Source organism: Crassostrea angulata, chromosome 10, assembly GCF_025612915.1.
Source record: "Crassostrea angulata isolate pt1a10 chromosome 10, ASM2561291v2, whole genome shotgun sequence".
Lineage (NCBI taxonomy): Eukaryota > Metazoa > Mollusca > Bivalvia > Ostreida > Ostreidae > Magallana > Magallana angulata.
Genome location: NC_069120.1, coordinates 42,293,745 through 42,321,736, shown reverse-complemented (window position 1 = coordinate 42,321,736; position 27,992 = coordinate 42,293,745). Strand labels below are relative to the sequence as shown.

General features: G+C 31.8%; 3 protein-coding genes across 24 annotated transcripts in view; 2 read left to right on the top strand and 1 right to left on the bottom strand.

Annotated features, from left to right (window-relative positions):
- Window positions 1-4,460, top strand: part of LOC128166083 (single-stranded DNA-binding protein 3-like) — a 45,752-nt gene extending 41,292 nt beyond the window's left edge. For 13 of the 14 annotated variants that reach the window (XM_052830997.1, XM_052830993.1, XM_052830987.1 and 10 more), the window contains one exon: window positions 83-4,460. In XM_052830997.1, coding sequence (XP_052686957.1) covers window positions 83-190 — 108 coding nt within the window. In that variant the 3' untranslated portion in view covers window positions 191-4,460. The remainder of the gene's footprint in view (window positions 1-82) is intronic. The other variant, XM_052830998.1, reaches the window with a different exon arrangement.
- A 1,317-nt stretch (window positions 4,461-5,777) lies between these two features.
- LOC128166589 (cytosolic carboxypeptidase 6-like) lies at window positions 5,778-22,686 on the bottom strand. Of its 2 annotated transcripts, XM_052831858.1 has the most exons (13): window positions 22,468-22,686; window positions 21,261-21,386; window positions 20,773-20,897; window positions 20,456-20,550; window positions 20,038-20,254; window positions 19,477-19,606; window positions 19,108-19,222; window positions 18,660-18,771; window positions 17,868-18,070; window positions 11,082-11,194; window positions 10,575-10,749; window positions 9,735-9,783; window positions 5,778-7,707 (listed from the first exon to the last, which is right to left on the bottom strand). In XM_052831858.1, exons 1-12 carry the CDS (start codon window positions 22,490-22,492, stop codon window positions 9,738-9,740), a joined length of 1,482 nt encoding a protein of 493 aa, XP_052687818.1. In that variant the 5' UTR covers window positions 22,493-22,686; the 3' UTR covers window positions 5,778-7,707; window positions 9,735-9,737. The 2 variants fall into 2 exon arrangements, with proteins under 2 accessions (XP_052687818.1, XP_052687817.1); XM_052831857.1 differs by lacking the exon at window positions 9,735-9,783.
- Window positions 22,687-22,934: 248 nt separating this feature from the next.
- Window positions 22,935-27,992, top strand: part of LOC128165728 (ELAV-like protein 1) — a 14,177-nt gene continuing 9,119 nt past the window's right edge. For 3 of the 8 annotated variants that reach the window (XM_052830530.1, XM_052830534.1, XM_052830528.1), the window contains exons 1-5: window positions 22,935-23,210; window positions 24,043-24,126; window positions 24,758-24,793; window positions 25,643-25,925; window positions 27,985-27,992. The exon at window positions 27,985-27,992 is cut by the window's right edge and continues 96 nt beyond it. In XM_052830530.1, coding sequence (XP_052686490.1) covers window positions 24,079-24,126; window positions 24,758-24,793; window positions 25,643-25,925; window positions 27,985-27,992 — 375 coding nt within the window. In that variant the 5' untranslated portion in view covers window positions 22,935-23,210; window positions 24,043-24,078. Of the gene's footprint in view, window positions 23,211-23,762; window positions 23,914-24,042; window positions 24,127-24,757; window positions 24,794-25,642; window positions 25,926-27,984 lie in introns of those variants that run through there. The other 5 variants (XM_052830536.1, XM_052830535.1, XM_052830529.1 and 2 more) reach the window with 4 other exon arrangements.

Below are 27,992 nucleotides of genomic sequence, written 5' to 3'. Positions count from 1 at the left end.
ATATAGGGCAGGGGGTTGGTAATGGGAATTTGACAGGATTTTGCGAGCAGCAACTGACCGCTAATATTGTGTAATTTTGCAGGACCAAACCGAATCCGCAGCAATCCTCAAGATAAAAGAATGTATGGCCGAGGAAGCTAAGCGGTTTGAAAAAGACACCGATCAGCCTGATTATTTCATGTCACAATAATATATCATCCCATACATCTTTTTTGTTCAGAAACAAATCTCGTCTTTATTGTAAATTTTTTTGTTATTTATAAGTTATATGACTTTTCTGTCTAGAGTGACCATCGCGAGAATGTTCATGTTCGATGGAAGTGGTCATGGTTCTTATTTAAAAATGGTGCTTTGTTTTTATGTTAAACTGGGTCTTTTTTGGAAAGCCAAAGGACTGGGGAAACAAAAAAAAATCGTACGCCCCTTTTGAAGGCCCCCTCCCAACCCCTCTACCCTCTGCATTAGAAAATTGTTTTATTTCCAGTTGCTTTAGATCTCAAAAGACGATAGAATAGGTAAAATAAGTTTTTCTAAACATCTTATTCTTGTGAAATGTCTCATTGTCAGTTGTGGCTTTTACAAATCTTTTTCTGTGTGCATTTTTGTTATAACTGCCATGTTTAACCTAATAAATGTTCAAACTTCATTTACACATATTTTTGAAAGGTGCTTTTAACACATCTACACAAGTTAATATTGATTTGGTGCAGCTCATTGTTTTTTATCTTTACGAGCAGAAGTATAAAACAACATTTGGTTGTGAAAAAGCTCATAGTAATAAAATCATCACCCATTCTCCTAACACCTCGTTATCATTTAATCCCCATTTGTGGCCCCTCTCCTTTGGTTGGCCAAGCCCAGTTTTTTTTTTTATTTATATGTGCTGATCTTGTCGTTGACTGAAACAACATTTATTTTTTCACAACTGACCAAAAAGACACATCAGGATTGTTTGAGCAAGAAATAGTCTCTGAGCCACAAATGCCGCAATTTTAATTTATATTGTTAGCTTTACAAGTAGAAGCTAATTTGTCTATCGCTTTAGTATTAACATTTAACAGAATTTACTCATTTTTTCTGCCTCTTACAGTATTGATATTTATATTTAATTATTTTTTGGTTAATCTGCATGTCCAAACATTGGATTGAAAAAAATTACCTGTACATGATATTAGAAATATGAAATTGTTTCAAAATTGAAGAAAAAGGATAAATATTGGCGAAAGAAAAAAATTAACAAAGATGGAGCCGAAAAAATGCATTGATCTATTTTCTGTTTCTTATTTTGGTCATTATGTCATGTTTTTATGTGTTTTAACCCTCTTGGTTGTTTTTCTTCTACACAAACAGGGATGTAGTGCTACGTGAATATAAATGTTGAGGAAACGAGACCGTCGCGTTTCTGTTGACCATTACGTTACCCCCTCGTGTGGCTTTGTTCTCTGGCTTATCAGATTATTTCTGTACAACTCCTAGCACACACCCACTTTTTGTCTCTATATATGCACTTTAGTATTGACATCACTATATATAGCTAAAGCCTGGGCTAATTGATTTCAAAATAGTAAGAACTCGGAAATAGTACAAACTATATTTATAAAACATCATGCAGTGTTTGAATAGTTGCATTTCCATGAATTTGACCTCAGAGGTCAAGACAGTTTCTCTTCTTTTTTTTTGTTGGAATTTTAAAATTAGTATGATATAGATATATATATATATATGTTTACAGTTATCTTTTTTTTCTATTTATTTGTCATTGTTCATTTTCCATATTTTTTTCACATATGTCTCAAAATTGTATGATCATGTGAAAGATTTTTTTCCCCTTTAATAGAGATATGATTTTGTGTAATGCATTTAATCCACAGTTTGAAGAATATAGGTGACCTAGATCGAATACATGGTTGGATACGTACAGAATGAATGACTCTTTTTTACCGTAAACCTTGGCAAGGGGTCTACAATCATTTCAAAGAAGGTATATTTTTAAACTTCTTATTTGCAATTTCAATGACACGGTTTGCGAGGTGTACCATGTACATTGTGAACTTACGAGTGACTGAACGAGTGACGATGTTTAGAGAATTTTATTCCTTATTAAATCGATGGCTGAAGTTGATGAGAAACTTAAGTTTATGTGTTAAGCATTCTGTAATCTCCTGTTTATTAAGTAGTGAATTTATGTCAGATGATTTTTTTTTATATTATATTATATATGTGTCATGAACATTAACTGTATAAAGTAATTTTCATCTCCAAACATGAAATTGATTGTAAGTTGATATGTTTGTTTTGAAACATGATTATATTGAAGTAACACGTAGCAGAGGCATCTCTGCCATTCTGAATGTATTCGTATCTCGCTGTGTGAACACAGGCATAATAGTATGGAATAATGATATACGGTAAACGCTCTACTTCACTTATAGTATCTTGCCTTGATACCAAAGAGAATTTATTTTGTTATCAGGGGAGGGAATTTACATTTAGGTTGTGAAAGAAATGAAAAGCAACATTCATTACATAAGTGAATCTATTCACATTATAAATTGGTTCATTTTATGCTAAGTTTGTTTTTTTTCCTTCCCCCTTTCATGAATAAATTTCAGGGTCATGAAACATTAAGTTCCTAAATTTCACAAATATGATTTATCTTTCAATGCAAATTTATTGTGCACATTTGTTATTTCTGTAAAAGGAAACGATTCTGTTGTGTATGGTATTATGAAAAAAAATTCCATGACTGCGTTTGATGTTAGTGAGATATTCAACGATCATGTATATTAATTTATTGATAATGCTTGTAAAACCATGTGAATGTCAAAGAATGGATTTGTTACATCACACATTAAGAATTAAATTGTGTTCAGAACATGTAATGCATTTAGTGATCAGCATGCCTCTGTTGGATGATTTTGTTACTATCAACATTTTCCATTGAATTCGTTCTGTAGCACACTTGTAAATGACCACAGAGACTATCTGCTTATTATTACCGTATTTTTCGGACAATAAGACAATATTTTTTTTTCTCCAAGGCGCTAGCCTCGTCTTGTCTTCAGTTGTTTTCTTTGTATGAACAGAGATTTGAATTTGTAAGCATTCTCTAAAATAGAGAAATGTTTTCACAACATGAGGATTTTTTTTGTTTATTTGTCCTTCTTTGTACAGACTCGACACTTGTTCTTTGTATTTCCTATTATTTATGTTATCACTTTTGAATGATCTGATAGACAACTGGACAATTGCAAACAAATTTACGCAATTTATATGAATTTCCACTTTTTTTTCTGTATTTTCTTGAAGTTATTTATAATTTTATTGAATGTTTCTTAAGCAAATTGAAAGGGTCGTGCTTAGATGACAGACCTTTTTTTCTGATGCTGTTATTTTTAGAGCAAAACCCTTGTTGATGCCTTTTTTCTGATAGGAAACCAGACTCAGGTGAAGTAAGACAGGATCAATGTTGGGGAAGAATTTCAGTTTTTGTCCACAATCTTGCCATTTTGTAATTCTAAAATTGTCGGGGTTGTGATTCATAATATTTAAATTAAGAGATTCTCTCTTCATCTTGATGCTATACTTCACAGTATAGTAAAAATCAATGCTGAAATTTTTTCATAAAATACAATCTTGTTTTCATAGTTGATATTTGACAATTTTGAGCCAGTTAATGGGTATAGATCTGTGACACTGAAAATCTTTTATACTGCCTTGTGCATTTTGTTTTAAACTAAGGAATAGATATGCATTCAATGCTTTTTCCCCCTTTCTCATATTATCATACATTAAATGATTTCAGACTTTTTTTTTCCATGATTTTCCCCAACATTGTTGACGTTCTAGCAATGATGTGAATGGTCTATGATAGTGAAGATGGATGATGTAAGGTTTGCAATCAAAAAACAGTTGAGATGACATGGCAATATATTCCCACATATAAATATACAAAAGTTGTTGTCGACATTTTGTAAATACTTCATTATCCCATTTTTCTGTATGGAAGTAAATGGTCTTGACATATATATTTTTATTTCCTGTACAGCCGCACACATCAGGTGATCTGTCTAGATGTGTAGTCGCAATTATCAATGTTTTTGTTGTTAAAATATCATCTTTTTTTTTTTTTAACAAGGGAGATAACTAGCCACGGAAACCTCATTGTATCTCATGTATAAATATCCATGCATTATGATATATATATGTAGACAACAAAAATCTCATCAGAAAAATATGTGGAGGTTGTTTGTGTTATTTTTTACCGTAGAGATCAAATCCCGTCTTCAAGTTTCCATGGTTACTTAACTCCCGTGATTGACATTGATAGTTGCTGTTTAGTCATATGTCCGTTTAGTATATGTTGGCTGTATGTTTCTGTATTGTACAAGATCTTCTGTAGTCAATATTGACTGGAAGCTCCATAATGATGGAATAAATTATCAGCGAGAACATTCTAACTCTGGGTTTGTTTTGTTGATTCTTTTATGAGTGTGGATGAATGCGTACTGTGAACATGGATAATTTTACAATATAAAACTGAGAATAAACTTTTTCATTTGGTAATTTTAATTGCAATTTCTACTGTAAACTTTTGGAGATAATTTCTGCAGATTTACAATGTAAAACTGAGTATAAACTGTTTCATTTGGGAATTTTTAATTGCAAGAGCATAGAATTTATTGTCATTGTTTATCCAGGGAGCAAATTTCTACAGTAAACTTTCGGAGATAATTTCTGCAGATTTATTGACTTGCGGAATGTTAACGTATGTAATCAAATCCATGTTTACAGTATTTGGTATGATTGAACTCTTAAGAAATCTTATTTGTTTTGAGAAAAAAAACTTGCAAAGAAAGCCTATTATATCAAAAAAAAAAAAAAAAAAAAAGCAAGCTTGATAAGAATATTTGATAAAGAATACAACATACACTTTGGTTTCATCAATATATTCACATCGTTGGAAACCTACAGTCTGTCTTGCTTCTCTTACATTGTACCCAAGAAGTAAGGGAAGCGAGACCGACAGTGCAGGGTTTCTTGGGATGCAATATACTCATGGAATACCAATTTTCAATTGAGTATAAATACTAATCCTTGAAACTGATTTTCTCAAAAAGTCAATGAAATTTGATGCCCAAAGAATATTAATGAAACCACAGTACCATCTTGTCTGCAGACAGGATGGAAAAGTTTTAACAGCAAACTGAAGGGCAATAACTCTTAAAGCATTTAATTCAAATCTGGTCTTGTCTTGACCAACAGCAGGGAGAATAAATCAAGTGCTACATTTATTAAAAGATAGTAGAAACAGTAAAACACAGTTACAATGACCACACTTGAAATGAAAACACATCTGTATAGCAGAATTGGTGCAGTTGTTCTTCCAGATCTTAAAAGTCATTAAATTCAAACTGAATACACAAATAACTTGCCAGATAAAAGTTTATAGCAAATCCAAATTGCAGTGCTTTATTAAAGAAGTTTATTTAAAATGTTATGTTTATACATGTATAATTTTCCCTGGCTTGATTGAAATTACTGTCTGTTGAGGTCTTCAAAACCTTTGGTAAATGAACTTCTCTGCTCTACATGATTTTGTATATATTCTGGGATATGCTGATAGGAAGTAGTCTAGTTAATGCATCGAGTGTTAAAGTTGGACAGATTTTGCATGATTTTACAAGACAATTCCCTATATGCTGGGATAAAGACTGTCTAACCTAGAGTGTAGTTCTCATTAACATATTAATTTAAAAAAGATAATGAATACTAAATGTAACTATATAAAGTATTTATTGGTGAAAAATCCATAGTCAATAAACCATGACAAAAAATCAACAGGTTATATGAATACACTTGTATAAATATATCCACAACTGGATAAAATATATATAGGTTGGATATTGTGACTCAATAAAATAATAAAATTCTGACATGTTGTGCACACAGACTCTAAGAAAATAACACTGCAGTTCAGAAATCCAAGAAAATCACAAGTAAGCAGTCAGCTATTGGACTCAATTTTGGTCCAGGTATTAATTTAACTAAAGGAAAATATACGTGTACCAATGGTGGAAAAGTGAGACCGAGATTTAAAGTTTTCTTAATTTTATGGCCTTTAATATGGTAATGAACTTGAATGAATAAAAGGCTACTCAACTACATGCAGTCACTGTTAAAAAAAGTATTGCATGTAATAAATGCATCTTTTTTATTTAGAAAAAGGCAGTTAAGAACTGTGTGTGACTATTAGAATTTGTGTTCAAATACAATAGTTATTTAACTTGTAGAAGTGAGAAAAAAACAGACAAAAAACAATATAGTCCGCAGCAATAAAATGTCTAAGAGCAGATATTGTTTGTGTATCTTTCATAAGCCTATTGCCAGCATATGTAATACATGTACCTCGTTTACAGCAAAAATAAGGCTTGGTTACAGTAATGATAAAAGTCTTAAGACATATTTTGGTTTACTGACAGTTCAATCTAAAGTTCCAGCAATACAACATGTAGTGTGCATAGTGTGCCAAAACAATACAATATATTTACCTGTATAGGGACTTCATGTTTTAAAAAATTTCCTTGCTCTATATATGTCGGTCTTTACTGTTTGCTGAGGAAGTAAGTTTTTGTCTCCTCTTCCATTGTAATTTATTGTACAGTGTATTATATCCAAAATCAAATAAAACATACCACCATATCATTTAACAATTACAGGTCCTGCACTCACATTTACTGTTTATCTATTTGGCTAAATAAGAGCTTACTAAGGGAGATAACTCCCTAAAATTAGAAGATTGGATATTAATTAAATTCAATGCAAACAATTATACATGTATTTGCAACAGAGGCTTACAGCAATTTTTAACCACTGCAGAACACAACTAATTGATCTATGTTAAACAATTAATTTTATAAATAATCACTTGAAAAACTGAGCAATCTTCAAAATCAAGTCCATACTCAGTTAGCAGTTTTCACTGAAAAGCATTTCTTGATACAGTTCAAACTGAATAATGACAGATGCATGTAAATATGCTGGATTACTGGCCTGCCTACACTTGTTGAATATGTACATGTAGATACATAGGTTAGTATACTTGTGCACAGACATGCCAGAACATTTTGTTGGCACACTTTTAAAATGGATTTGCTGGATGTCAAAATCAACAAATGATAAAAAAAAAAAACCATTTCAATATCAAACAAATCTATGAGGTGGCCTTATAATAAATAGACACTGCCATTCCTAAGAATGCCATAAATTATGACATAAAAATATTATCACAGTCAACTGACTCTTCTCAATATGAAAATAGCATCACATGAGTAAAAATGTATCATGAAAATATAAACTATACAACCAAATGATTGCTTCTCTCTAAACATATGTGCAACATTTTCATAAAATGTAATGTCATTCATTGTCTGTTTTCTTCGAATTTGATGCCAATCATTTCTAATGATAATTGCAATTCGTGATATTCTTTGAAAAGCAGCCAATTATACAATGTTAATTTGCATCTATGAAAAATGACAAAAACATTCCATTGTTCATCACAAAGTTCGACTAATTGTGGTCTCTCAGTAGCGTCGGTTTTCTCTCATCTGGAGCCTGATGGAGGATGAGGATTCTGAGAATGCATTGCTGCTGTTGATGCTGAAGTCACGCTGGTAAGATCGTCGAATGCTGCGATCCTCAAATCTACAATCAACAATATTTTTGTGTCAAAATTGTAAAGATAATCTTTAAGCGATCAGCAGAGAAACTACATGGATAAATTAAATGAATAACAAATTTGAAATGAAAATTCATTATGTCATATTGTACTGATTTGCTATTAAATATAATTGTTATACTTTCATGTTAAATACTGAAATCTGATTGGTTAAGACGCAGTTAATAATATTTACTATTACCCTCAGCGTTAGCAACGCACTTGGCAACGGGTAACATTAAAAAATATTACATGCGCGAAAATTATGCGCGTACGGGTCGCTGTAGAATTCACGTTATTCCTATATAAAAGCAGTAAAATTTTCTTAAAAATTTTAAAAAAGACATTCAGTATAACAAAATAAATAGTGCCTGTTTGGGAGGATAACAGTTGAAATTGACACCCCTCGAAAACCATTGTCAACCTCCGCTTCGCGTCGGTTGACAATGGTTTTCTTGGGGTGTCAATTTCAACTGTTACCCTCCCAAACAGGCACTATTTATATAATGTGATATATACAGTGTACATTATAAATAGAATGATCATGATCGAGTGATATGTATACAGGAAATTATGGGTGTAGAATATTTTGTAAGTTTATACATGTACATAAATATAGTGTTTATAAGATATAAACAGGATAGTATAGTGAAAAGATAATCTGATGGACTTTTCATTGTTTTTACATAGTCTCAGTAATTTTAATTAATCTTTACAGTATTCAAAACCTAACACTAGTCTTAAATAATCAAAATATTAATAAGGGTCAGCAACAGGTAGGGGTTTGAGGGTTGTTTTATTATATTCAAATACGTAAGTTATTTGGGTTACAAAATTCACTCTGTAAACATTTCACAGTGATGATATGTAAATAAATACATATTGCTTCGAGTTGACCATTTAGAAAGCACTAAGTGGTGCAGTCAATCTATAAATCCTTTCTTTACTGTTTCACAGGAGAATAATAGTTGCAAGTACATGTACCTGGTATTGCCAAAAAAAAACCAACAAAAAACAACTTATATACTCACATCAATGTATGATATCAAGAGATAATAAATGTGAAACAGTAAAAATTTTGCAGATCATGTCCGAGTTCAAATACCGGTAGGTTGCAATGTCTTACAATAATTATTTTTTTCAATGATAAATCCCACTATGGGACACTGTAGTGATAAGTTTTTCAAAAGAGCAGAAAACAAATTCAAGCTTTAGTGTGGCTCTTGGTTTGGCATACTTAATTAAAGTACATCATAGTTCAGACCATTTTTATGGGGCCCAAAGCAAGCGTCACAATTTTGGATGAAGATTTTCATGTTATTGAAATTTCCACATTAATTCAAAAGAATCATTGCAAAAATAATTGCTCTTTAGGCTAGTTATTTTCCTTGCTACAAATAATAAGGATGATATTTTATTAAACATAATACAGTAATTGCATTTATGACTGCAAAAAAAAGAAAAATTAAGTGTGCATATTTCACACATGTTGGCCTAAAGCTACACACAGGTGAGCTAAAATGATTATGATGGAAAACATTCAAATAATGACTACAATAAATCAATTAGAATCAGTTACGCAGAAAAAATCCTAATGTAATAAAAATTCATACATCATATTTTGATCTAAAGAGCACAGATAACTAACTACCTGGCTTCAATCATAAAGACTTTATTTGCAAGATTTTCAAGCAGGCTTAATGCTTGTGGAAAAAACAAAACCCAAAAAAAGTTACAAATACCCCATTTGAAAAGTCAAAATGTGCAATGAGAAACAAGAAATGGAGAAAAAAGTGAAGTCTCTAGACAGGGGTTTGTAAAAAACCATTGAAACCACAGACATGTTACAGCTATATTAACACTGCCAATGGATTAATGAAAAAGGAATATAAGGATACTACGTTATAGGAAAAGAGAGCTAATGAATGAAGAAAACAGGCCATTTTATATAAGTGAAGGAGAAACCAAATGGCCCAGGTTCTAAGAGAATTTGGTGATATGAACTAAGGATTACCTGTCAGTGTTTTGAATATGAGAAAGTTGCTGGTTTAAACCTAGGGAACCTAGATAAGTATATATGCACATGGAAATCAGTATATATACGTTTCATGTTTTAAACCCTGAAAATGTCAGTTTTCAAATCTAGAATACTGGTAATCTGTACAGAAAGACCAACAACGAAAATCAATATCTAGTTTCTAAGGCCAAAATTTACAATATGATATGGTAAAACAAGTATTTTAATTTTTAATGAAAGATTAAATTGAAATGGGGAGAACTTAGATGGTTTAATTAACTGAAGTTGAAAATTTCCATTATTCAATCCCCTTTCCAAAAAATGCAATAAAATCAATCATTACAGGAGCAACTGATACAATGTAGCCTGAAAAACTAATCATTAATTTTTTCGGCATAAGAGATCTATACATTATACTACATGCATTTCTAGGTATCAAAACAAGTCATTTGATGACCTTAAAAATTGAATCCATCCAAAACCAGTATTGATTCAGAAGTATATTTGGTTTCTATAGCTATACTATATGGTCCTTCGCCAGGTATATCAATAAAGGTGTTAAATAATTTCCCCCAGAGTCCTTCAATGTGCTTTTACATTATACCTCAAAAACATTCAGCATATCTGGTTCTTCTAAAAACAGCAATCAAACTTGACCCCAAAAAAATCACAGAATCAAAATGTATTCATCTTTAATTTCTTTTTTTTCTCTTATTCAACTTTATTTGTTAAAATTTATTCACGTCTGTTCAAAACTGGTTATTTAAATTAATGGTAAATTGGCATTGATTGATCATGTTGATTGATCAGAAAATTATGATTTTGATAAAACTTTACCTATAGCTTCCACCTTCATTGGGAGGGTCAGTGTTGGACCGCTCGGCCTGCCTGTCACGGAGACTAAATCGGCCAGGCTTGGGGACAATACTGCTGCTTGGCTTAGCACTTATCACATTCATCAACTTGTAGTAATCCAAAAAAGTTCTTGCTAGATTTCTGCCAAGTTTCATATCTTAGTAGCTGTTAAGAATCAATTAACATATTCATATGCATTAATAGAAGAGATGAATGATTTGACTGCCATCTTAAAGACTATTAAAATGGTTCCCGAAAAAGATGTGATCTTTGTGTAAATATTCAATTTAAATAAACTCTATACCTAAAGCATTTGGAGATTACCATTCTTCTCTACTAAATAGAAGTATGTTGCTTGAAAAATCATATGGAAAATATCTAGGTGCATGGTTCTGATGGATAATTTGATGAACACCCAGCCTCTGTTACACATTTATTTCAGAGTTATCTCTCTTTGACTATGTGATTTACAATATATGCAAAGGATACATCCCTCCTCTGTGTAGGGGAGAGCCTGACTAGCGGAGTTGGTCTGGTAACTGAAGAAGGACACCTCTAGTGTGTAACAATGGGAGTTCTCATCCAAACAGCTTCCAAGTGTCCTACAACAGAAAATGTAATACATGCATGTACTCCTAAAATAATATCAAAGTACTGAAGAACTGACGGGAGTTGATTTTGTCAATGTTTACTTATTTTAAAATCAATGATATGTTATTTTGCATGACAAGTACATGTAGTTTCTAATTTGAATTACACACAATTTTATAATATGAATTTTTGGACATTTTCGACAAGAATGTCGAGACACCCCCATATTAATCATGTTAAATAATATTTAAAGATAAAATTAATTTAATCAAACTATATTGTATCAGTAATAGAAATATTTCTCGAAAATTGTATAGATCCAAGCAATATTGAACTCTAGTCTCGTTCAACCAAACGCTCGGCTGACACTGTAAATCTCCGACAAGGATTTACGGAGACAGCCGAGCATTGAGTTGAACGAGACTATATATTGAACTCTGGCATAGGAATACATACGACTACAAAAAATATTTAAATTATTTGTACCATTTAAAATCTGACTATTTTCAAGGTATATCTATAAATAAGTTAATTTCCTTGAAAAACAATGCTTTAGCATACATTGCATCGAATTTATCAATTATTTTCAAGAACTTAGTCTTGTAAGAAGCAATGATTTGTGCTGAGGTCCAAACACTGTTTAACTTTCGGTTTGTCTGCGTAACTGCATAGGAGAGTTGATTAAAATCAACTCCCAAAAATCACAGAAATTGTAGTACACATATATTCCTAAAATAATAAAATCACAGATATTGTAGTACACATATACTCCTAAAATAATAAAATCACTGAAATTGTAATACCCTCCACGTACTCCTAATAAAAAAAAATCATTTGTATTTAAATACAGTGTTTAAGAAATTTTTTTATAAAGACTAATTCAAGCTACCTTGAAAGGAATTTTTAATTAATTAAAAATGAAAACAGAAAATGTTTAGATAATCACAAAATATTCATAATTTTTAATTAAATCATCTAAATTCATTATCCTTGCAAGAAAGTCAGCCTTCTCAGTACTGAAGATCAACACAAAAATAAAACTGAGTTTGCATACTATTTAATAATTTCCTTTCTGAATACCTATTAATTTTAATTTAATAAGGAAGGGGGTCTCGATCAAAATTTGATACATGTAACCCTGCGTCAGGGTTCCTTTGGTAAAGGGTGAGACTCATACAGCTCTCATATTTATTTGAATTTAATATAAATTAATGTATAAATAAAATTATTCTTTGAAAATATTGTTCTGTGCATCTTGGAATGTTCAGTTGTCACCCCCCCCCCCCCTTTCTCCTCACAACCATTTATGGCAGTGCCCCTGGAGTCATTGCCACTCTGCCATTAGGAATTTTTTTTAATGTTCTTCTTGGTCCTTGATCAAAATAAAAAATAAACCTATGGAGAAGTCACCCTACAAAGCAGCAGACATCGCAAAAAACATACATTTATTTAACCTGCATCAGTGATGTTTGCTTCTTTCAAAGACCATATAAACCAAGTAGGGAAAATTTCATCTTTTATTTCTACACATCTCTTCTTTAATCATTAAGTAAAATGAGTAAAAAAAAATCATACACTCTAAAAACAATCAGAAAGTCAAAGAAAAATGTATGTCATCAGTCCATGCATTCCATTGTCTTTTTTATCACTAAATCCATATCTGATTCAATTAATCTCAAAATAGAGCCGATAGAAGAATGAAGAAGGTACAGTTTCCTTCAATATATGCCTTAAAATTCAAAAGTTGTTTAAATCTCATACAAATACACATATGCCATCTTGAACATGTGTGTATATAAAGTTTCATCGTGGGCGACAGCTGCGGGCATATTTTTCTACTCAAAAAACTACTAAGGAACTTGTGTCTTCAGCTCATTTTAACGAAAAATACGGGAATTTGCACTGTTTGTGATGTCACAATTAACCTTTTGAACATCTAATCATGTAACTATTTATAGATTCTTAATTTATGGGTATTCTTGTGTGAATAAACGTTAAATTTTAATTTCCTGCAATTTTTTTTAAAAATCACTCTAAAACAGGGCCAAATATGACTGAAACTGTACCTCGTTCTTTTAAAATACAAAATGAGATGATTTAAGAATTTTTTTACGGTTATATAAATAATAACAAGGAAAAATTGAAATTTTAATAAATTTCTTATTAATTTATAGAAGGGTTTTTGGTTTTGTTTTGGGTTTTTTTGCCAGAGAGTGATTCAGTCTGTTTTTCATGCAAAAACAATCTGCACCTAAATAAGCTAACAATAATCAATATGATTAGAGCTGATTTTGTTCATAGACCATCAGCTCTAGAAATGAAGGTGAAAATACTCAGTGGATGTGAAAATACTCGGGTGACTGATAAGACCCATGGGCCTCGTGTGTTGTCTATTGACTTTATCCTTGAATTTTGTGAATAATTAAACCCTCATTCTATATTTATAGAAGTGATGAGAGAAAAAGCTTTAATATAGCATTGAATGATTTATTTTTGACGTCGTCGTGTCAATAACTGCCGTCAGGTGAGCAGACAAATTGAATAACGCGCGTTATGATAATTTGTCTGCTCATCTGACGGCAGTTATTGACACGACGACGTCAAAAATAAATCATTTAATGCTTATATTTACATTCCCTTACTGAAGAAATCAATTGTTTACTGAAATAAATCGATATAAAGTGAAGACCACGGAGGGAGTAAATTAGTAACAGCAAGAACAGCTGATTTGTAATACCGGTTTAAACTGGTTTTCACAGAGACCGTTGAGATGAGATCGACGAGCATGAAAATATAATCCATGAAAAATAACTATTGAAATGTTGCTTTTAACAATAAAGTCAACTGTTTTGTTGAATAATTATAAAACATGGTGTTTTGACAACATTTATGAAATACATTTTTTAACCGATTACATAGAAATCACTGTTTGAGAACTACTTATGTAAATTACATGTAAATTCATACGCAGTGAATAGGTGTTGCATTTAGAGGCATTTAAACATCACGGAATTTAATGGAAAAACACAGTAGAATGTAAATATTACAAATTGGTTATACAGAAATCCTCTGAACAAGAAATTGACAGATCTAAGTTTGCACTCAGTGAACCGGGATGATACAGACCATGAGAAACTAACGTCACATCCTTTTCACATCACTTTCATTGACAAAAAGTTGGCTGCATTGAAAGTGTCATCATATTTATAAATTATATTACATGACACTCACAGCTTGGTAATTTAAATGCAATCTTACAAGTGCAAACAATAGAACAGGTGTGGTTGCATTTAATTTGCTGGCTACACAATACTCTAGAAGATACTGGATAAGAAATCTGGAAAATGCATAGAAATTTTTATTTTTTATTTCATTCTGTCCCCTTTCACAAGCAAATATTTATCATGCAAGGAGCTACCTCAAATGTTTTGTAAACAATAATAGTTAAATAATAATAAACAGATATGCAACTGGAGATTTTAATTTCTTAAAAACTTAATAAAATCAGACCCAATGAATAAAACCGGATATGTATAAAAGAATGTTGTAATCTGGATTTAGTAATATGAATCTAAACAGCTGGAAAAAAAACACGGGTAGATGCTGAAATTTATCAAATCCGTTCAACCTTTTCCAGCGCTAAAAAAATGCTTTTAGCATGTATGAGAACTTGTAAATCGATACTGCCACTTCAAATATTGGTTTAGCCACTGTGCCTGACAAAAGCATATTGATCAAATCTACGAAAAATCACATTTAAACAGTTTAATAACAGCAATTTAAGCGGAAACTGCAGGAATTTGTGTCCTATTATTTGATAGTGTCCATCCTGTGTTGCCGAGTGGGGTTTGCTAGTTTAATCAATAACTTTTATTTAACTATTGCTTATTTAGCCCAGTTTTTTTCTTTGCATGATATAAATCGAAAAGCTGCTATTATACAGACCAAACAATTCTGATAATAACACTTGTAATTAAAGAATTAAAATTCTGATAAATGCCTCAATTGTAAATTTAGTATAAGCAATAAAAACTAGTAAACCTATGTGTTGGACCTATTTAGATTCTTTCAAACTTTAAAAATTTGGTAGCTTATAATTTGTTATTTTACTACGGCTTATTAAAACAGTGCTCTCTCTCTCTTTATATGTACACACTTGTGAACCTGTCATCAGCAATACTTCAGATATAAAAAAAATCAGAAAATTTGAGTACCAAACCCTTTCTATATAATACTTTATTAGATATATGGATGTCGACTTTTATCATACTCTCCATCTGACTCTAACAACTGCAATCATAGAAATCCAAACAGTACTCTGATCAATTTCCAAAAATAATTCAGAATGTAAGGATTAAATTGCATTATATGCCATGATACAGAAGCAATTCGGCATGCATCCATCACTATTCTGTGATAATAAAACACAATCAAGAAAAAACACAGTGGACTACTGATTCAGACTTATAAATTATTTAATCCGAGAAAGAGCACTTCCCGGATAAAAAGAACAAAATCACTACTCGCATCTCATAAAACCCGAGGAAATGGACCTTAGCTATCTGATGCTCTTGTATCAATTAATGATTACGGGAACAACATAGAAGTCAATTAGCTTGTTTAAAGATGTCAGAGAAATTGCATCACAATACGCAAGCCAGTTTTTGTCTGTATTTCTCTTTCTATGACGTCAATGAAATGGTTTTCAGAGGCTTTTCTCATTATTTATTTATTGTTCTGTCTAAAACAGTCCAGTACATCAAATTTTCTTGATTTTCCTTTTCCTGTCATTTCCAAGAAAACTAAACAAAATCCAATTTTATTTTTTTCATCAATTCTACATGATATTCCAATAAGAAGTTTCCAAATGATTGTCTGTATTTTGATCAGTGACTTTTGCCATCTTTCTGATTCATATGATATCAACTTTTTGCTACCTAACAAATCAGGTAAATTCATTTCCCCCAAAAAAAGAAATCTCAGATATGATCTCAGCTTTCTACGTTGGCACCAAGTGATTCCAAAGAAAGATGAGGGGGATCGCATCCCTTTAAGCTAATTACACTTTATGGTCAAAACACATAAAAGGTATTGATTTTTGGTTCAGGAATACCACTGCATCAGGGGAATAGTTTGTGGCCAAACAATGGCATGGATGTATAAAATATTGACAAGCAATGGATCCTCAGATTACCTCTTGCTCTTTCTGTGAATGTCCGTATAAGTGTACCAAGACTCATACTGTCGGTTGTCAAGAAAATGGTTGCCGTGTCTCTTCAAGACCAAGCCTTAGAATTGCTCTTTCTAAAGACAAATATTCGAGATTGTTGCGTAGGACTAAGACATACTGTATTTTGTGTGATTTAAAGATAAGAAAACAATTAATAAGATTAAACTTGGACCAGACAGACATTTTACATGTATCCAGTTAGGCACCGAAGTCTTTGACTGCAATTTTAGACATCGAAATCAGACATTCTTTCCCACCTCTGTACAACCTTGAGGACATTTGAATGTCATAATAAGTATCAGTTATAAATCTTTATCAAATTTTTGTCGCTATCACATATATCATAATTACTAAACATATGATATCAGCGGCCGATTTGTAATGCACCTTGTAACACACAAATCTGTGCCTGCAGTATAGGGTCCAGTGCACACAATTTCTTTTTTTTTGCAATTAAGTGCCTATTGTTAGCATTCCTACACTCCCATGGTCTCCCAGTGTCTCGATTCCAAGTAAAATTAATATCCCCCGCCATGATATTCCATCCCATCCATCAAAGATCTTTGAAAATGTTAGCGTTTGCCAATCCTTCTAAACCTAACTAAATCGCAGACCTGCACAACCTCTCCTTAATCATAAAATGATAATAAAAAATGAGATACGTTGTCCATTATTTACATTTAATCTTTCAAAAATTAAAGGTTTATTTATGGATTCTAAATTAGCCCAGCTATTTATATTAGTCAGATTAAAAAAATTTAAAACTTCAGCAAAATACGAAACCAAACTGCTATCCACAATTAAGGATGCATGTGAATAGGATGTAGAAAATGGGTTAAAGAAAAGTTTTATTTAAACTACTATTACAATAAGATTAGCTGATGACAAGCAGAAGACATCCTACAAATATATTGTCATTCTGACAAAACTATATTGATATTGTTGATGGGGGCCTTAGGAACCATTACTGTAAGAATATTACAATCTGTGAAAGCTGCAGGAATTTCCACCAATTTTATGAACACTCCTTACCGTACAATCTACTTCCTGAACAAATTATGAAACCCAATCTTCATCTATCATTCAAACAATAGAATCCACGGAACTACAACCTAACAAAGTGCAAACAATTGTCAATTAAAAAAGTAAGAAATGGCCCTTGTTGAGTTATCATGCTTTCAAAGTGATACAATGTTAGAGCCATTTTTTCAACAAGAGCTTGGACTTTGGGTATAGTATGTGTCAAACAGTGATGTGACATGGGTCTATCTATTTCACTGTTGGTCATTCTTTGAAATCAACAAGGTTTGTCCAAATTTAACACTGTGCCAAGCAGTCTGTGCATATTTTGCTTGAAACCAGCATCATTTTCAACCTGTTTTGATGCAAGAAATAGAATACTAGTAATACATTTTACTAAAAGTCTGAGGTCCTGTTATTATGGCTCTACCTACCTTCGGCCGGTCCCTGCCTTTACGGCATCTCTGTTGTAGTTGGTGTTGGCCAGAGAGAAGTCCTCAGCGTTGGTACACAGTAGTCGGGGAAACACAGAATGTCTCTCCACCCGCTCGACGTCCTCGTACGTGTTCCCATACATAAAGCCGTTCATCAGGGTGGAGTGGGCATGCAGGTCTATGTAGAAGTCAGTTGTGTGTTTCTGTAACCAAAAGTATGCAGTTATAAAAAAAAAAAACATTGTTTGACAATTAGCAGTATCGTTAAATAAAAGCTGGTGCACAATTCAAATTCAATGTTGCACTAAAAAATACATCATACTCTATGATACATGTAGTTTCATATTATTTCAAATCATAAAAATTGTGAAAAAACAAAATTAATGTCAAAACAAAGGACTGAAACCACTCTCAGGACCAATTTCAATTTTTTATCAAGAAAATTCTTAAAACCATATTACATTTCAGCCCTCTAAAACTTTGCTTCTTTTTTCACATACAGATATGCTTTACAAAACAAAATGCCTTGATCAATGGAAAATTTAACAAGGAAGTTCAATATTAAGTAGCAAAATTTAGGATCACCAACAAAATTAAGGAACTAAATTACTTATGCAAAGATATCTTCATTAGCATTTTTGTGAAACTATCTAGAGTATAGAAGCCATATGACTGCCGTGCAGAAAATTCATCTAGTGTATGCATTTATAAGAATAAAATAGCAACAATATCATCAGCTAATGGACTTATTTATAACGTTTGATATGACATTTGATAAATGAAGACCCTTACATCACTGCGATCCAGTTCCATGAGGAGGTTCTTGGTGGCGTATAATGTTGGGTGGGCCCAAGGGGAAGGTTCACTCCAATGGCGATTCAGGTCAAAACCCATTAATGAACATCTAAAAAACAAAAGTAGCATTTGTTAAGCTATTGTGTGTTTTGATCCTTCAAAACACTACATCAAAACACTACATATATTAATCAGGAGCACATGGCTAAGTGGTAAGAGGTGTTAAGCTAGAAACCGAAAGGTTACTGGTTCGAGCCATACTTTGGTTTCTTGATATTGTAATGTTGCTCACTGCTTGTTACATAGAAAGTGCATGATTTTTACCCAATAAAATATCCATATTTTAAGAACCCAGTATATTGGCATTTCTTTTTCCTTTGTGTAAGTAATATGTGAAAAGAAACACCTAGTGCAATTTCTAATCAAATTTCAAAGAAATTCTTACCTGTAATTGCCCAAGTATACTCCATCAGGATTCAGCATCGGTACAATTTTGAATACTATGTGTTCTCGAAGGATTTTAGCTATTGGATGATTGCTAATTAAAAAATCTATGAAACCTGAAAATAAAATTCAGTCAGTCTTAATAATGGTAAAATTTCTTTTTTTATTAATACTTTAAAACATGTCATCTTGACGTCAAAAATCATATTTTAGGAAGACAGCAAAATTGGAAATCTGTTGGTCTTCAATAATAAATATTTTTAATATCAAATTACTTGCCATACCCTGAACAATTAGTTTGGGAGTTAATCAAATAAAAAGAAAATTTTACGTCATAGATCGAGAAGGAATAGTTGGCAAGTGTGAGTACCTTGACAGCAGTATGATGCCGGTGTTTCGCCGGGATGAACACGAGCAGTAATAAATACAATACGATTGTTCTCATCTGGATCCAGGTTGTCTGGATGTGTAATGGTTATTAGATCAAGTCGCCTCTGTTGCTACTCATAAGAAAAATTCATATGCAAAATTTTAGTCAAACAATACCTTTTTAATAGAAGTTTTAAATCTTTTTAACAACATTCATCACTTATTGCTGGTATCAAAATTAGTAAAACTGCATGCAGTTCCAAAGAAAAAATACTGGTTTTCAATAGTTTTAGAAAATGGCCTTAAAATTTGATGAGTATATATGTTCAAAGAATTATAATAATTGTTGACTAATACTGTATACAGGGAAATATTCGCCCCAATTTTATTTTTGCCCCTTTCGCCCTTGTTGTCTGAGGGCAAATTTAAGACTTGGCAAATTTCAGTGTTTCAAATTATTTCTTTTAAACATACTGTGTCTGGGCAAAATATTTCAGAGCAAAAATAACCCTGTATACAGTATAGACGACTGCATGTTTATCGTAACAGTCCAAAGTTTTACCACTGTTAGGCACAGCAGTTCTCTGTGAAAGAAGTCCATGCCCTTCTTCTCCAGATTGTCCAGGTAATTCTGGAGACGAGTATAGGAGTAGGGGTAGCAGTACGCGAACTGGTAAACATCATCCTCCCGGTCAAAGCAAAAGGAAAAGGACATGACGTAATTCTTCCTGTGGTCTGGACATCTGTAGTAATACACATGTTTTGCAGGTATCCTTGCCCTATTTCAAATGACAAAAGAATCAGAGAAGGGTAGAGAGTCAATTTCAGTTAGTCTTTTGCCTTATGGCTTATAATGATTCATATTTTGAAATCAATCGTCAATATGAGAAAAGCGTACGGTATTTTTACTATTTCCTTTCTTCAAAATAGATATAAGTTATTTATTGATCGACATTGATTCAAAGTTCATTATTACAAACCATTTCTGTCTGCTGGTAGATTTCACTAAAGGTGACATTCCATCTCTATATAAAGATTTTGTCTTACTAAAGTTGACAATATTGAATATGACTCTCTGAAATTAAAAGACAGATACCTTTAATTAAATAGAAAATAATGTACATTTGCCTACATATAGCTTAACTTATACTTTTTTGACAATCTTCTGATGAAGCAAAAATCATCCTAAGAAACTTACGAAAAACAGAAAAATGAACAATCAAGTATTAAAATTTAGATTAATATGCTTCAGATTCATTCTAATATTTGATAAACAAAAAACAAATTATTTTTTAACCTGGTCTTGTTTAACATTCTCCACTGTAAAGTTGAACCAAACTCGAAATCTTGGATTGCATGTATCTGGTCTGATAAAAAGGTCATATTCGTACTCCGTAATGTAGTCCACTCGTCCGAGGTTACCTTAAAATACGTAGAAATCAGTAACCTTTCTCTCATCTATTTATTTCAAAACAACTTTTTCACTTAAATTCTGTTCACCATAGCTCTAGCTTGTTTGAAATTGAATTAATGGACAAACTAAGTATTTATTTTTATATTGACATTCTTATATTTATCGAAAGTATATTAACAGTCTTGTCATTGTATAAAGTTTACTTAAAAGCATTGGATGTTCAGCAAAGAAAATAAATAAAGGGATAAAGAACTTTTTCCATGTGCATACTTAATTTATACATATTGCATACCCCAAAAAATATTGTGCTTACACATTTAAATACATCTTTTACATATAGAAAATGAATTTAAAATATATGGCACCCATACCACATTCAAAACATGCATCAAAAATCAAATGCCCTTTCTTTGGTCTTCCTGAGTAGCCAGGTGGAACTACTGCAAATTTATTTACATTTCCTACGACTGGTTCATCAGTGCTGTCCGATTCACTACCTACAACATGCAAGTAAACTCTATTTAAACAAAATTAAACTTTCAAAGAACTAAATTACTCTAACTTTCCATATCATTATTACATTAAGTTTTATATGCTTCTTATTAAATATGTAGATACATTTTTTTCATTTATATCAATACTGTGGTATGCACCGATTAAAAGCATGAGCGAGGTCAAGAGAGTCTGCGGAACCTCTCCCTGGAAAATTCAATTGACATTAGACCCCACTCTATACATCTCGATATATTTTAACGATAATTAAAATATAAATGACCATTCATACCATGCACACTGATTTCAGGGTACTTTGGAGTATTTAAAGTGACCTGCGTTTTGTTATTAAATCAGAAAAAATAATCTATAAATAATCTATATATAGTGTATGTTATTATTTGCGATCATATTAATTATTCTAAACATAAGATTTGACAAAAAATTATGTAATAGAAATTTTAATTTACACCCATCCTCCCCACAGAAGAGTAAATGAACTTTTTTTTAATTTATCTGAATGCATCAGGGCACTGTCTTTAAAGATTTCTTCTGAGTTAAATGGCAATTAATACTCATGATATCTCTAAGACAGATGAACTCAAAATATACACCTTTGGGTGATATAATTTTATTAAAGTTTAAGGCATCTAAATTGAATTTTAGTTTGTGCACAGAAAGTCACAATGTGATCAAGTGTATATAAAGCTAGTTTAGGTGTCATGTACCACCTCATCCCCCTCCTCCACTAAGGAAGTGAATGTTTGATTTTTGTTTACCTAAAAATGCCATGTGCACAATCAAATTTAAATGCCCTTATCTTTGAATTAACGAGAATTGTGTATGTTCCAAAAATAATGGAAACGAAATGTGTAGGCAACAAGTACACTGTACGAACAACTACATGAGCCAGCCTGCCATCATGATAATGCGTAACTTTATAAAATTCGACATTTTGCGACAGTGTGTACAGTGTTAGAATTTTTACATAAACTCTATATTTTATATAAAAACTTTAAGGATTGATGATTACATCAATCGGTGATAAACGAGCAGTATTGTGCAACTAAGCAACTGTAAACAAACCAGAGTCGCCTTTCTTGTCCGCCATGTTCCCAAGATTCAACAGCAAAGTTATACACAGGTTAAAGGTCAATAAAGACCTCTCGTATGATATATGCTATTTCTATCACATGGATAATGGTCATATCAAAATCTTTCATCGCAGAATAATCAAAATATCATAATTTTAAGAACCCCCTAAAAATACACGCCATTTTCATTAACAAAATCATAAACAGTGTGCATTCTATATATTACTATCTGTAGCCGACGAAATCACCTAATTTGCATAAAAGATTCCGAAGTAAAAAATAGTTTCTGTTTATTTCCTAATTATTTTGCTTTAAAAAGTGTCAATTTCACATTTTCTTTGTTAATATAGAAAGTCTCTGCATTTTAGCTAAAATACATGGTACATAATCTGATAAACCTAATATATGATAATTATTCAGTGACGTTTCACTAATTAACTATATATTCCTGCCTTTATTTTCTTTTCATCATCAATAGATTCAGTTTGTGCGAGGAGCAGCGTCGTAAGTTCCTTTCATATTTATTTCATTTGAATATTATTTTGAAATAAGTTTATTCTTATCGCCTAGGAGATTCAAAGCGTGTAGGAATAAACGTTTCATACCAGACATCGTCATTTTCCGGAAAAACTGTTCAACATCATCAACATTGATCTTGATGGATTTTTTGCAAGCTGTGTTTTAGCGGTTGTAGTGGATATTATTCGAATTCTACTGTAAAACTAAAGATTTGAGGTAAGGGGGACGATGCGTTCTTACAAATAGCATATTGTACTGTTAATACAAATGATAGGTGAAACTTTATTGTTGAAAATTAAAAAACTCGACAAAATCGAATGGCGTTGTAACAGTAAATTTAAGGAATTTCGATTTCACGTGTATTCGTGGACACTGGGGGTGAATTAAGTGATGGTTGTAAATGGTTTTTTTTAGCTTTTAAAGTTATATGTATATTACCGGACCACTGTTATACTGATTAATATAACGAATACCTGAATATTACCTGGGCACACTCCTGTGATGCCGGGCACACGATTGTATTACCAGCGGCACGTGCTGAAGTATACCATATTTCTTGACCCTTTAACTTGAACTCATTCTGTGCCTGAGTTTAATTTAGACCCTTTAAATTTTAGTTATAGCAATGCCTATCTCGCACCTTTATAATTTAACTAGCACCTCAAAAAAGTAGCCAAGATTCTGTAAGGCCATTGCAAGTCGCTTCGTCACGGTGACAGATCGCTCGTGCCGTTAGTTTAGTCCTGCAATCTGATTGGCTAACGGGACCATCTGGAGGTGTTGACAAAGAATTTCCTTTGGGACTCTATCGATTTCGGCTGTTTAGACTCAGTTCAATATAAATTCTTTGTGCTTCCGAAACAAATTCACTAGTGTCAGTTGTAACAAAGAATGGTGGAAAGCATTTGATTGACAAGAGGTTTAATCTACATTATTTTTACTTACTTTTTACAAGTTTAATCTATTTTACAGCCTTGATTTTATTGCGTTAAATAGACTTGATTTGTTTTACATAATTTTATTTGGATTTTATTTTGTTTGATTTCAGTTTCAACTAAAGTTAGAGCAGGAAAATTCAAACAGAATGATTTCATTTCCAAACTTGATGACTTTGCCCCAGCAACAAAAACTAGTAAGTTTTTGAAAATATATTTTTACTTATAGTTTAGTTTTGCACTCTGACAATACATATTTGATTACTTTTTGTTCTGTGTTGGATGAACAGATGAGGGTTATGAATAATTAATATTGTGGTTATACAATAAATAAACAAAAGCAGAATTATGCCTGCATGTGTCTTATTGCAGTTATTTATTCCTATTTAGGAAAGAAGAAAAATGTTTCTGAAAAATTCAGAATATCAAAGCTTTTTTTTTATACTGAAGTTTGTGTATATAGACATTTTTTTTTCAATCTGTGATAAGATTTGCAAGTTCAGCCACAGTGGCATAGCCTGTAGAATTCTTGTGGGTTTGTGGGGCTATACTACATGGTGATATATCAGATAAAACTTCTATCAGTTTAATAAATTCTTTGCTGAAAGGAGGGTAACATGAATAGTTGAATGGAGCAGCTGTTATATAGGGCGTGGGTGATGTTAAACAGAATTCATGTCTCCAGCACAGCTATCATTTGTTACAATTTTTTTTTTTAGTAAATTGTAATTGGCCAGTCCTCTGTCCAACATTTTGAATTTAGATTTTAATCTGAGAAGTACTTTTGACTTTTCTGTATCCAGACCTAAAAGTTCTCTTAAAATTTAGGTTCTGGATCTTCAGTGGAAGGACTCGATCATTGAGGTAATAACAACATATACACCATGTAATGTTTCTGATATAAAAAATTATTCTGTCAGAATGAAAATTTCATGATCCTCATTATGTTAGAGAGGAAATCAAATATGCATAACTGCTGAATTTTTTATGTTGAAAGCTAACCTACTATCATTAGAATTTCACATTTCACCTTTTGAATCAAATTATCCCCAACATTCTAAACTTCATTCACATTTTTTGTGTAAACGATCTTGGAACACTCTCAGAAGTAAAATTTAAATCTCCATGAAGCCAAGGACTGGGACAGATGATAATTTCTCCCATATATAATACCTTTTATGTTAAGGTAAAACGACAGCTGTTGCTTTAAAATTGGGATTTTAAACTGTGTGCAGAAAGAATGGGGTGACATATTGAGTTGATGGCCAACTAGAGAATAAACAATAAAAGCTAAAATTTTATGTTTCATGAATGATCAGGGATATAATATATATTTCATTGCTCTGTACAACATTTTGTACAATAATTAAACTTTCTTTTTTTAATTAAAAGATAAAGTATGCTTAAATTTCCCATGCCCTATACACATTTGTATTTCAACACATAATCGTCATAGGCAAAACTTTCTTTATGTAAATAAAAATAGAATTAAATCAAATAAGAAAATAGATTTACATGTATGTAATTATGTGATGTAGTTGTTTTATAAATCAGAAATAGCACTAGCCATAGAATTTTAATGGGAGTGGGCTCTCTCTCTCTCTCTCTCTCTCTCTCTCTCTCTCTCTCTCTCTCTCTCTCTCTCAGTGTAGAAAAAAAGATTGGCATACATAGAATAATGGATAAAAATAATGTATTTTGTTTTTATTATAGGTATCACAACCTCTGCCAGACCTTCAGTCCTTGGACCATCATCCCATTCCAAGTCTGCATCAAAATGGTGGTACAACCTCACCTTCCTCCACGGGGTCACAAAACGATGACCGACCAAGTAACACAAATCTCATTGTCAACTACCTACCCCAAACGATGACCCAAGAAGAAATCCGCGCTCTCTTCTCCAGCATAGGTGAAGTTGAGAGTTGTAAACTCATCCGAGACAAACCTACTGGTAGGTTTTCACCGTACGAAGTGCCAAGCCACTTGACCACAGCGAGTAAGGATTTGTGTGCAATTTTTATTTCTCAGCTCTAGATGCTCCCATGCTGAATAGAATGTTTCCGGAAAACTGAAAAGGAAAAGAAAATTCACAAATTACAAAAACAAAATTGCCCTTTTTCAAAAAACATATATTCTACAAAATTGCGTTTAAATTTCCATCACGCTAACGTGGTCATTTGAAAAAAAAAAAAAAGATTTATGTTCGTGATTTCTTTGTGTTCTTTTTTTATTTCCTTTTTTCAAGCTTTCATTATTTCTTTTTCTGGTTTTGTAGAAGTTATTTCCAGAAATATTTATGTTTTCAATTTTCAGTTTTTAGTTACAATTTTTTCAGTTCCTTCGTTTCTTTTACTTTTATATACGTAATATTTGGGGATATTTACGACATGTGTAGCCCTGTACACCAAAGCGTCTTCTTTATTAATGTTGTTGTCTGTATGTATATATATTTTAAACGATGTTTGGTTTTGAGAAGATAAAAATTTGGTTTTTTTTATGAACAGTTCTCTTGATCATCCATTCTGCATGAGCAACTGGAGTTTTTTTGATAGATTGTGTGTCTGACTGATTTTTCTCCTTGCTTCTCTTTATTCTATTCACTGCTGTTTGGCTGCTGCCTATATATAATTGCAATACACTGTCTTACTGCCTTTTACAATAGTTTTATTGCACTTAATTGAACCTTCTACCCCCCTAAAACAAGCTTTATTCTTTTTATTATTCAAAGTGGAGCTATTTCTATTTTAAAACCTTGCAGTGGTGGTGGTCAAATGGTACTTATATATTTGATTGTAACATTTGTTACAGTAAATGTCAGTTTGTTATTCAGACATTTTATATTGTCTGAATGCATAAAAATATAGTTACAATATTTTAAATATTCAATAATATTACATTATTATATATTATATATTTTTTTGACTTCTGCCAAGTCCCTTTTCAAATGTGTTTTTGGAAATTTTCCCTATTGGGATATAGAAGAAAAACATTTATTACAGAGAAGATTTTTCCAGCTAGTAGTTTATATAGCTTAATAGTGAATTTGACAAATAAATTTTCTTTAGATTTTTCTTGATGCTGCAGAAATTTGAAATCATTAGGGCTTATAATATTTACCACAAGACATCATTCGAGATGCGTTTTAGAACAAGTTGAGAGATTTTAATGAGATTTGATCTCCTGGAAGGAGAAAGAAAAAATCTTTAGTTACTTTGACATTTTCTCCCACATTTCGGTGCTGATTACGCTATAATCCAATATTCCTCCCACAAGACAATTCTTGTATATGGGATCTTGCGCTCTGAGACAATGATGTTGCACTCTACTGTGATTTGTATCCATTTTATATTGACTTCTTTAATGAGAAACAGGATTGTAGCTTAAAAGGGAATCCTCAATTTACTTATTTAATCTTAAATGACGTCAAGATATTTTAGGAGCGGATATAAGATTATTACAAAAATTAACAAGATACAATGTTGATAGTAAGAAAACTAGTCATATTTTTAACAAAAATTAAAATTTTTAATAATCTGTGATGATTTTTTCACCCCTCAAACATATATCATCCTAGGCACAATAATTGCAAATAAAAAGGAAATTTAATTTTAATCCATGATGACTTTTTTTTCCCTAGCTCACACATGAATGTATAATCTTATGCACAATAATTGCAAAATTATATTACGTAGTTGGTATGAGAAAGACATAAAAGCAGAGGAAGTTGGTTAAGACTAGATTTTATTTTTGTGGTTCACATTGGTTTTATGTATGTGAATTAAGAAACTAGATTTAGTTTAGATCAGTTTTACTTTAGTATTTTAGCAATAGTTTATATTCATGTTTTAAAATAATTGAAGGAAAATTGCATGTACAAATGTACATATTTTTTTATTACAATATTAGAGAAAGAAATTAATTTAAAATCACTGAAAACATTCAAATGATGTAAGAAAAAAATTATGCAACTTCTGAAAAATTTAATCGCATGCCATCTTTTGTAAATAAAAATTGCAAAAAATGTTTCAATATGATTTGTTGGGTTTGAATTCCAGGACAGAGT